The sequence below is a fragment of the Exophiala bonariae genome (assembly GCF_035927105.1).
Source record: "Exophiala bonariae strain CCFEE 5792 chromosome Unknown scaffold_23, whole genome shotgun sequence".
Lineage (NCBI taxonomy): Eukaryota > Fungi > Ascomycota > Eurotiomycetes > Chaetothyriales > Herpotrichiellaceae > Exophiala > Exophiala bonariae.
The window spans coordinates 415172-426568 of record NW_027042498.1 but is presented as its reverse complement, the minus strand read 5'-3'; the positions used below and the strand labels follow the sequence as shown (position 1 = coordinate 426568).

At 50.8% G+C, this 11397-nt stretch overlaps 4 protein-coding genes across 4 annotated transcripts; 1 reads left to right on the top strand and 3 right to left on the bottom strand.

The window, feature by feature from the left end:
* Positions 1-1010: 1010 nt before the first annotated feature.
* Positions 1011-2016, bottom strand: LTR84_006206 (uncharacterized protein; the record flags this gene model as incomplete). The annotated part of the gene is made up of 5 exons (XM_064849767.1): positions 1011-1549; positions 1606-1683; positions 1751-1785; positions 1844-1915; positions 2003-2016. The coding sequence occupies 5 exons, from the start codon at positions 2014-2016 to the stop codon at positions 1011-1013; spliced, it is 738 nt and encodes a 245-aa protein (XP_064703522.1).
* A 538-nt stretch (positions 2017-2554) lies between these two features.
* On the bottom strand, positions 2555-5391 carry LTR84_006205 (uncharacterized protein; the record flags this gene model as incomplete). Its single annotated transcript, XM_064849766.1, has 3 exons — positions 2555-3007; positions 3059-5096; positions 5144-5391. 3 exons carry the CDS (start codon positions 5389-5391, stop codon positions 2555-2557), a joined length of 2739 nt encoding a protein of 912 aa, XP_064703521.1.
* Positions 5392-6069: 678 nt separating this feature from the next.
* On the top strand, positions 6070-7659 carry LTR84_006204 (uncharacterized protein; the record flags this gene model as incomplete). Its single annotated transcript, XM_064849765.1, has 1 exon — positions 6070-7659. The coding sequence occupies one exon, from the start codon at positions 6070-6072 to the stop codon at positions 7657-7659; it is 1590 nt and encodes a 529-aa protein (XP_064703520.1).
* Positions 7660-8763: 1104 nt separating this feature from the next.
* LTR84_006203 (uncharacterized protein) lies at positions 8764-10106 on the bottom strand (the record flags this gene model as incomplete). Its single annotated transcript, XM_064849764.1, has 7 exons — positions 8764-9086; positions 9134-9316; positions 9364-9436; positions 9500-9541; positions 9595-9780; positions 9831-10017; positions 10075-10106. 7 exons carry the CDS (start codon positions 10104-10106, stop codon positions 8764-8766), a joined length of 1026 nt encoding a protein of 341 aa, XP_064703519.1.
* Between the last annotated feature and the right edge of the window lie 1291 nt (positions 10107-11397).

The window sequence follows — 11397 nt, the reverse complement described above, 5'->3', positions numbered from 1 at the left end:
CATCCAAACCCAACATGTTCATGTCACTGTTGCAGGAACGAGCTCGACTGTCGCAATCGCTAGTTCAATGTCAAGAAGACGGATTAACTAACAATGCGATGGCAAGCAGTGCGCCACTCCAAACGTCCCTGAGTGGAGAGCGAGACGAGGGTATAAAAGCTGGCGCCGAGAACGCGCCTGTTCTGCCGTAAGGCTGGAAAGGGGCCTGCAGCCTTGTCGGGCTTGGCAATACAATCCGTTGCGATTCATCACCACTCGAAGGAAATGCAGAGGTCTGGCGAACGAGTGTGAGCGCACGACGATTCTGGAGCTTCATTGCGTAGTATGCTGGCAGCGTCTCGAGCGGTAAGTAGCTTTTTGGGATCAAGTCGCCAGATTCCCGAATTGGCCAGCATCTGTCCAGCGATCCACATGGCGTATATTATGATGTCAATTGTAGTTTTGCTCAGCTAAGAGATTCTTGTAGAGATTGAGGTACTCGGTCATCAGTGTCAACCGAGAGCAGTGGGGTGGTAGACATAACTATAGCACGAGGTGCTTCTCGAGAACAATACCCGCGCGGACTCATGAACAGCGCCATATGGCACTTGATGGAGAATCCAATCTTTAGATTCACGGTCGCATACTTCGGTTCTAAGAATGGGTGACTTGGCAAGCCTAGGCCGGGCCGAATTTGGACTACCTCTGGTTCCGTCTGGATCAGCACATTTACTCGCGTTAATCTAGGGGCAGAAACTGTCGGATGGGTATCTTTATTTTTGGGTTGTCTAACATTGGTCTAGGCGCCGACTCGGAAAGAGCCATCTGACGCGTGGTATGTGGTCGTTTCCAGATCAATGGAGCGCTCAGATGAACAGAGTGTTCATGACCATTCATGAAATCATCGAAGCGATCTCCCGTACGCTCTTCTCCCTGTTGGTGTCATAAATCGCTCGAAACGCATGAATTTTCCTGATCGCATCGTGTGCCGTAGTAGAGTAGATATTCGTAGTGTCGCCAAAGGGCCGTTCCTAGAAGGTTTCTGGCTCCTCCCCACCTTCCTGATCAGGAATTTCAAAGCCTTCTTCTGTGCTGTACAAGATGGTCTGGATATTTTTGACTAAACCATTTTCATCTGTCTCAATCGAAGGATCCTGTTCAATGGCAGTTTGCAGCAATAATTCAATGTCTCGCAGCTTGCTGAAATAAAAATCCCGTTCCTTTTCAAGGCCGGCAATCGCCTCTTTGAGCTGGTCGTTCTCTTGTCTGAGCGCTCCGCTGCCTGCACCCAAGGCCGAGCCGCCTCTGGCAGCAGGACGGCTGACTGGAGTGGTACCGGGTTTTCTGGTGGTGCTTGCGCCGGTGCTTGTCCGTGCGGCTGCAGGAGCGGCGGCAGGAGCAGGGGCACCAGCAGCTTTTCGGCGAGCGACAGCGTCATAGTCATGTCCAGGGAAGTACTGATCCCAGTACCGCTTTGACCACTGTAAGAACTCTAGGTTATCTTGCATCTTGCATTTGATGAGTGATTCGACCGGCACGGTTCGATCGATGGCATGCCTTGTGAAGCAGTCTGGCGGGGACATCAGAATGAGCGCAAAATACAGAGCAGGGGAGCCATGTACGCACTTTGTAGGATTTTGAAGTTCTGGATATACGCATATTCAGTGTTGACATTAAACTTGACTCGTGCCATGGGAATATCAACTGGTCGTTCATGTTAGTCGGTTTCTCTATGGTGTGGTATGTGATGGCTGAGGCAGAAGGCACGTACGAAATATAGTGTCGAATAATTGACACAAGGCCGCGCTGTGATAGAATTGTCAGGACGCGACATTGGAATCCATAGATCAAGGGTGAATCTTACCCCGTGCCACATTGTTCAACTTTGGTGACATTCAATTGGAGCAATCCGTTCAGCCATTGAAGCAGTTCTTGCCTACACGGAAGACGAGTTAGCTGCGGTGCTGATGGCTAGACGACGCGGATAATTTGAAGACAAAAGTAACAGGGTGGACATGTGTACCTTGATTCGCCCATGATGCGAGTGGTTCGGGGGAAAGAGAATAGAATAAATCTGCAGTGGAGATGACGTGCGATGGATAGTGGACAGAAATGAAGTACAAGCCTGGAATGTAAAGCAGTGCAGTAGTAGTGGAAAAGGAATCAAGCGTTGGTAATGTTGTTGTGGCAGGAGGTTTGGAGTTGAATGAGAAAATCCCCCAATTCAAGGCGCAGGCAGTGAATCAGTAACCTGGAGTGGAGGGGTCAAGAACTTGGGAAGGGAAAGTTGTTTTGGGGCAGGCGAGACCCGGCAACGAGCTGGGCAGTTACGTTGTGTTGTTACAGGGGCGTGGGGCGCCCTCTATGTTGACCACGACTGCACTTGTTGCCCAAGTAAATGATTAATCCGACGCGGGCTCGACGGATAAATCCTCTAGGAGACATTGCCACGTGACACGCTCACTTGCTTTGATTGCCAGTGTATGTACGTCAGATACCCAGAGGCCTCTAAATAGTAGAATTACACACATTTTTTTTATTCAGGACATTCATTCTCTCCCAGCTCATCGTCAATTCACTTCGTGGCCTCACTGGCATCACTTGCTGGCTTCGCCTTGCCATCATCTTCCTTCTTCACTGACCCTCCAGCTTTGACTTCTGCTGGTTGGCTTCGACCCTTCTCCTCAGGCACCCCTTTAGTGTCGGGATTTTGGCCTTCCACATCAGGGTGATCTGGTGCCACCCCAGATGCATTGACTTCGTTGCCGAATTCATCCACCATCCGTGTCCGCGTCTCGTATTTGGTCTGGAAACTGGCTTTGCCCTCTGCAAGCAGGAGAGCAACCTGCTCCTCATCGAGAAGATTTCCATCCTGGTCACGATATTCCACGTTTTCTTCTTGACCAACGACCTGTGGCTCACCAGCCTTTTGCGATATCGCAACATCGTCCTTTCGCTCAGAGTCGACTTTTTGTCCTGGCACTGTAGGAGTGGCTTCCGGTAGGTTTGGAAGGCTGTACTTCGAATACTACTCCTGTTAGCACACCAGAAAATTATTGCTTGCAGCCATCTAACTTACATCAGTGTGGAACGTGTTGCAATCAAAGTCCCAGGTATCAAAAAGTTTGACGGATTTGCATTTGTCCTGAGTCCACTGGTTTCCATAGACCAGAGGTGCGTAGAGCGTAAAGACTGCAATGGCAACGGCAACGAATGCAACTGCCGCGCCTCGACCAATCCCAGGGTATTGCTTGAGACCGAGCGATGCGATGCGGTTGAACAAAAAGTCGTAGATCTGGCAAAGGGCAATAATGGCAAAGTAGAGTGCTGGGAAGTAATGGTGAAGGAACAACTGGCGCGCCATCAAATAGAATGGGAAATAGTGGAACGCCCAAGCAAGCACCGTCTGCCCAATCTCGTAGTCAAATCGCTTGAAGTTGACCTCGGAATAGTCGTTGAAGCTTCGTTGCCAGCGTAGCACAGCAATCGCCTTGAAGGCGACATAGGTCAAGATAGCCACAGTTGATGGCCACCAAATAGCCGGGTTGCCGAGCAGATAAATCTGACGATGGTCCTTACCCCAGAAGTTGATACCACGGCGAAGGATTGGCCATGATCCTGGCCGAGAGTCCCAGGCATGAGATTCTACTAATCCGGCATTGGTTCTCCACATGACTTTCTGAAGTTCCAAGAACTTGCCCAAGAACCCAGGATTTTTGTAATTCACCTTTTCGGCCGTTTCATTGAACATGGGGTGGTAATTCTGTTCGATATACCAGACACTGTTGGGCAGAGTGCCACCTTTGGCGCAGGTCACTTCTTGCTGCTCAAATCCCCAATCAGGGAGCTTGACTTTGTGCGAGAATAGTACACAGCCACTCATGATGTGAACCAACTTGAACTTGGTCTGGATGGTGCGTAGTCTGGTCTTGGCCTCCTCTCCGTCCGACATCGACTTGATAATTTCGACTCGGAAGAAGTCGTTGGCATCACCTTCAAACCCTTCGTAGCCATATGCAGTGATCTCGTTCTGCCAATCAGCTTCTGTGACCGGCGGTCGGACGTCATGCGAATGAATACGACGATGAGTCATGATGTGATAGAGTCTTATAACATCACCATCCTTGATGTACTCGGTGGTGCGGTTGCTCCAGGCGCGAGGTCCACCAATGGTGACATTGTCGGCCGTGATGGGCTGTGTTTGATTCTCAAGAAGGAAGACATTGTTCTCGTCCTTGTGAGGGTAGAGGGTCACCTGTTGTTGCTTGCTTCCAGTCGGGTACATGTGAGGATGAGAGTGGAGATATCCTCCCTGGGTGTTGTGATGGCGAATGGACACCTCGCTTCCGAAGGCCACATCGGCTGGAGTGTCTGCCATTCCCTTGTTGTTCAAAGTAGCTTGGAACTCGGAAGACATAAATCCATCGCCATCTCCAGGATTGACCAAGCACAAGAAGTGGATGCCAAACATGCCCACGTAGAAAGCCGCGGGAATCACAATCAAGCAAAAGACTCTGGCAAAAAGATGCTTGAACCATTTCCGAGGGGTGACATTGACGGTATCACCAAGGAGGACCCAGAGTTGCAGGATAGTCAAACTTCCAACCCACGCAATGGTGAAGAGACCAACCCACTTTACACTGACGGTAGCGCCCAGACCCAAACCAGTTGCGACCAACCAAAACCACCAGCTGGCATCGAACGCCCGGTCGGGTCCAAGTTCATGTTGGTTGGTGAAAGCCGTCCATGCTAATCCAGTGACCGCAGTGCAGATGACCAAAGGGGAGTCGAGCAGGATCAAACGGGACTGGGTAATGAAGCCATTTTCGAAGATGAGAAGGGCGGCACCCAAGCCGGCAGTCCAAGTTCTGCAACCGGTAGCTTTGAGGGTCAGGAAGATGGTTGGGATAGTCAGTACGCCGAGAAGGGCAGGCAGGAGTCGCATTGCGACGTATGGAACTTTGGGCTCGATGTAATCTTTTCCAATATCCTTGAAGTCGAAGCTTCCGTCAAAACCAGCGGCCCAGCCTGCCAGGGTGATGAGGAGCTTGGCTAGAGGAGGATGGACGTCCATGAAGAATTTCCCCTTGATGTATTTGGTCGCAAAGCCACCGAAGCTAAGGTATGGTTAGCATCAATCATGAATTGGAGCCGGTGGACGTACTGGACTTCGTCGAATACAACACTGGTGGGTTGGGAGATGCGGAACAAGCGGACAGCAGCGCCGATCAGAGTCAAGACGGCCATGATCTGATAGTCCACGACAGGTAACAGGAAGATATCATTGTCGGTGACACCCTCGGAAGCGTAGCTCTTTCGTTTGGTTTTCCTGGGCTGCGCAGGGGATCGAGGGATATTTTGTGGAGGTGCAGGTGAGGCACCTTTCTGCTTTCTAGGGAGAGTGTTTGCCATGATGGGCGATAGGGTATGGTGATGGGCAAGGCAACTGGTGCCAATACACCCGAGACCAAAGGTCGATGAGAGAAGGGTTAGAAAGACGGGATGAAAACTGGAGAGAGTCAAGAAAATGAATTGGGAGAAATCATCAAGGGTAGGTCATACGACCCTCGTCAAGAAGCGAAAAGAACAAAAAGAAGAAGACAGAGACGACGAAGGGGTTGAATTGTAGAGTTAAGAAAAAAAATGTAGGCCCTGAGGCTGTGAAGGGGAAATAGAAATCAGGAGTTGCAATGACAGGATTGAAGGACACGGTTGACTTGAGTCGAGTAACTCGAACCACCAAATGCAATTCACGTTGTTTCTCTGTCTCTCCGCACCGTGACCGCAACGCACATGCACGAGTACGGAGCTGAGTTGAGTCGCGTCTCCTATTATTATCCTGATCCACTATCCGTACTACCAGGAGCATTAGCAGCCGCTAACGATACCTAGGAAGTTTAAGACCGGACGACATCAATCACTAACCAAAACGACCGCTATCACGTGCTCCCGTGGATCATCAGCCACATCTTCGCAGCCACACTTTCAACTTCAGCCACACACCCCAAATCCCCAAGCATCTTTTCTGCGAGTTCCATTCCATTTTATGCCAGACACTGCAACCCTTCCCACCCTCACCATCTGCCAATCATGGCTCAAAACGGTGCAGTTCCAGACTTACCAGAGGCTGCCACCAAGGTTCCTGAAGGCGTCGTTCTTCCTCCCAAAGACATCCGCGCCATTATCGAAAAGACTGCTGGGTATGTCGCGCGAAATGGCCCCGTTTTCGAAGACCGCATCCGCGACAAGGAACAAGCAAACTCAAAGTTCTCCTTCCTCTCCCCTCAAGACGCATATGCACCCTTCTATCAATGGCGACTCTCAGAGGTCCGCTCGGGTAGAGGTACAGCCATCTCTGCTGGAAGAGCCGGTGATGCAACACCCATCCCAGAGAAACCAAAAGGTCCTGAGCCTCCTCCAGAGTTTCAATTCAGTGCCCGCATGCCCAATATCAGTGCCCTAGATCTCGAGGTTGTCAAACTCACAGCGCTACATGTTGCCCGGAAAGGCAAAAGCTGGATGACTGCATTGTCCCAACGTGAAGCCAGAAACTTTCAGTTCGATTTTCTCCGCCCACAGCATTCCCTCTACAATTTCTTCCAACGCTTGGTCGACCAATATACTCTTCTCTTACAAACTGGCCAGGAAGGCCAGAAAGCGGAGCAGGCCCGAATACAGGCCCTGCAAGCCAACATCCAGGACCACTTTCGAGTCCTCACCCTGGCTAAGAAGCGGTCCGAATACGTCAAGTGGCTCGAGACACAGAAACAGGAGAAAGAGGAGGCCGATGAGGCCGAAAAGCTGGCTTATGCCCAAGTCGACTGGCATGACTTTGTCGTGGTTGAAACCGTTCTTTTCACCGATGCCGATGAGCAAGCAGATCTCCCGCCTCCCACAACTCTCAACGATTTGCAGAGTGCCAGTTTAGAGCAGAAAGCCATGATGTCTCTCTCGCGACCTGACATGCGCATCGAGGAAGCGATGCCCACCGACGATATGAATGGTTATGCCTACCAAGACTATAACTCATATGCACAACAACAAAATCATGCCGCTGCGCCTCTCCCAGTCCCAATGTTCTCGCCATCGCCCTCGCTACCACAACTTCCCATCAGCCCTGTACCTCCAAACTACGCACCCTCACCAGTCCCGGTCGCCGCCCACAACATCCCACCATCAACATCATCTCCAGCTCCAGTATCACTTCCAGGCCAGCCTCCTATGCGTATCAAGTCCGATTACATTCCCCGAGCACAACAGCGTACCGCGCGGACGGCAACAGCACTCTGCCCAAACTGTGGACAACAGATCCCCGTTGCCGAACTGGATGCTCACTTACGTATCGAACTGCTGGATCCCAGATGGAAAGAGCAGCAAGCCAAAGCTGCTTCGCGTTTCTCGACCACCAACCTTGGCGGCACTGATGTAGCGGCCAACCTCAAGCGTCTCCGAGCCAAGACCGATGGGTCAGGCTCAGGCTCTAGCGGAGACGCTCTGGCCGAGGCCGCTGCGCGTGTATTGGGTGAGCAGGAAGAGGAAGAACGGAGAAAAAGAATGCGCATGGAAGGGGCGCCTGATGTTGGAGGAAATTATCCCGGCGTTGGAACCCAGCCATACCAACAACCGGGGCCCAATGTCCAAGAACAGATCCGTCAGATTCACGGCAGGTACAAGTCGTGAGATCGTGCTGAATGCATGACAGACACATCTTGTGATGAGTGATAGCGAGTCCTGGAAGACGGGTTGGGTTTCAAGGCCGTGCTTCCCTCCCATTGCTCCGTCAGCAGGCCCTCAGGCAGGTTACCAAGAAGAGAGGCCGCCTCCACAGGCACATGCAAAGCACATATGATATGCGCCCTTCGACTGTTCAAAGCGCGCGGATTCTTACGCTGCCGATATGGACTGAATTTAAGCTCACGGTGAACTCTGATCTACCTGCTACCAAGAGAACTTCTCCAACGAAGAACGACGAAATCACTAGCGACACCAATATCAACGCGAGCTGTCTAAGGAATCGAAGTCGGACACAACAAAAGCCACACTAAGTGCCGAAACCTGGCCGAAGAATGTGTTCTCCAGCCACATCACTATCAAGACCATCCATCCATCACAGGCATTTCTTCCTAGAGTAGTGAAAGGAGGGACACTTAAGCGAGTGAAGGTCTTTACATGGCGAACGGACTGGTTAGATTAATGCTGCAACATAGCTCCAACGCCGAAGGGAGGGACTTGGGGGTTGTCGAGCCCGTAGCCTGCGTGCCCCTTATGTCCGCTGGCCTGGCCACTTTTGTGATACCCAGAGACATGTGGAAGGAGCGGGAATCGGGTGTGGTCAAGGCGAAAGTTCTTGAGCGAGAGCACTGAGCACTTTCAGACAAACCCTTTTGTCAGAGGCCATCTCGATGTCAATCAGATTCTCGGCCAAGTGGCACACGGATATTGTAGACCCATAACCGAGCTCTTCACTGTACCATCAAATTATGCTTTATAAAGAATTTCTATTGCATCATAATGGTGATTGTCTGCCAACCATGGATGGAGTTGTAATTAAGTAGATAGATGATACATGAGGATTTCGTTCAAATATGAACAGGGCTTGCTTGAACGCACGACATCGCTCGGCAAGGTGCGAACCAACAATCTTCGAGTCAGCTTAGAACTATCCTCCCGTTGTACAACGGCCCAAGATTGTACCAAAAAAAAGTCCCAAAAAGTATCACAGAATTTGTTCACAAGTCTCTCAAGCAAGTCTTGATGTGCGAAACTAACCAAAGTATCAGCCAGTTATGGGTCAATGGTTGTCTTGTGGTGAATATTGCTGTTGTCTGTTGAACCATCCTTCTCAGAGACGTATGTCTTGCTACCGGTGCCATCAGACTGTTGGCCACGTTGTACACCGTCCGCTCGAGCTTCCCGGGAATCTTGACGAAGCACTGAACGGTCACCGGATTGAAGTCGCGCCAGCAAGGAGCTGGCAGGATCGTCCCCAGAGGGCCGAGAGCCTCGGTCACTGGACATTGGCCGATCAATGATCGCGTTGGGCATCACCACCGGGCGGGTGAGAGATTCTTCGGGGTTGAAGGCACTCGCTTCAAGGTCGTCGAAGTCTAGAAAATTGGTGAGTGAGAGACCAATGAGTATCTGAAGATCTAACCTTGGCCAGGGTTTGCGGTTTGGTATTCGCAGCTCTTGATAATCCAGAAAAAGCCTGATGCTAGGGCCGCACCCATCAATGGGCCAACCCAATAGATCCAGTGCTCGCTCGGGAAATCACGGTTGGCAACGCATGGGCCAAAGCTTCGAGCTGGATTGAGGGATCCGCCCGTGTAATAGACACCTGTGATTTTTTAGACACAGCCCGTGATCGATCTGTGTAGCTCTTACCTGACAGCTCTGCAATGAATAGGGACAGTCCTATGCCAACAGGGGCGAGAAATGTTCCTTTGTGCTTCTCTGCCTAATGAGGTATTCCTGGTTAGTGGGTTGCGCTGAAGCTAGGCGAATAGAATAATAAACTGACTGCCAGCATGATGATTGTAAATACCAACTGAGCGGTGAGAAACTAGGACAGTGTCAGCGTAGATGAACGATCGGACTACCAAACAGTACACAAACCATTTCAATGAATACTCCCTGGGCCAGATTTGTTCCACCACCTAGAGAAGTCGTAACGGCGAGTGGGCCAGGGAAAAGTGCCTTGACGACACCTGCCGAAGCCATCGCACCGAACATTTGGGCAATAAAAACCAATGCACCGCGGGTGAGTGGTAAAGCCCCAATCAAACATAGCCCAAATGTGACCTGCTTCGTGTGAGTGTCCATCCCCGTGTCTTAGTATTGGTTCGACCTACCGCAGGGTTGAACAGACCACCAGAGACTCGAAAGAATACCCAGGCGTTGGCCGCCAGGGAGAAACCGAAGCATAGGCTGATATAGAGTAGCGCGATAGGATTTGGACCTTGAGGAAGATTTGTGCTGGTATTACCAGAAGTGGTCTGAGGAGTATTGGCGACCTGTGTACCGCTGAAGGCAAAGAACCTAGATGGAAAACGTCATTTGGGTCCAGCACCAGTCCAAAAAGTTTGGGGACCGTACAAGAACAGAAAAGTTCCAGCAAACTCGCCCATCATTGCAATAAAATGATTGCGGGGGCCATCTGGGATCCTCATGAGGAATGAGACAGGTCGCGGGCTCTGCATCCTGTCATCTGAAAATGGGTTTGATGGCAGTAATGCTTTTGTCTTTGGTTTGTTTGAAGTAGACCGAGGGGCGGCCTTCTCTTTGATATTCTCCATCATAAGGGTTGTGACTGCTCTTCTGTGCAACAGGTCGCTGGATGGAATGGACGCAAGGAAAGCTCAGCCTGCAGAACACGAGGGTCGGGTGGACAGAATACGAGGCTGAAGGCAAGCGTGATCAGGCAATGGGGCAAGGCAGTAGGACAATAAACACACATCCAACTTGATGAATGGGTACGGAATAGAGGCACACGATTGACCAGCGCAGCATGAACAACGAGCAACAATGGAGAAAAGGAGCATAATCAGACTGAGAGACCTTGACTCTTTTTTTTGACAGCCATAGCAGGGTATTGATCTCCATGCACGACTGGTGCGCCGGAGAATGCTAAGAGGATGCTCAATGCGAAAGCACAGATCGCCATCCCAAGGATATGGGGACATGGGATTTGCAGCCATGACCGTCATTGGCGTCATTGATCAGAGGATGTCAAAGCCTCTCAAAGGTGCAGGACGGCTGGTGAAGGAATCGAATGATGAAAAAATGCCAGCCCGAACCATGAAGAAAGGGATCAACGACCTGCAAATTCGCTTCTGGGCGTCGCCAATCTGAATCGAGTGACGAAAGGACGTCCGAATGAGGCATGGTGCCCGTGTTTGGTGCAGCCGTTCGGGCGTCTCTGCGGACTGTGGCTCCCTGGGCATTTGTTATGAGCGGCCGAAAGCGTGCCCGGAGAAGGTTCTTGCTAGGCTTTGCTAGCCTAAAGGCTTTACGAGTAGTTATGGGCCGCGGACGATCCAAGTTCGATGGAGCATGTGTTTCAATGGGTGCAGTTTGGTAGGAATGGTCATGCTATATTTGCTTGTCATTCACCGTCGGGATCACGAACAAGTGGCCAGGTCAAAGAATGTGTTTTATCTTGGCTGTGGGATCGACGATTCAAATCAATTGAGATCATCAACCTCTGAGATCGATAACCTCGAGTGATGGTGGTGGATGGGGTTTTGAGGGACGACACGCAATCCTTCTGACTCACTTGGACTAGTTGATGCAGCATGATCCAGATTGAGCGAAATAACCCATTCAAGGGGCATCTTTTGATCACCCACTATGATAATCTCGGTATTGATCTTTGAGAAAGAGAAAGCAAAGGGTTTATTTTGCCTGTGTAAGACTCCA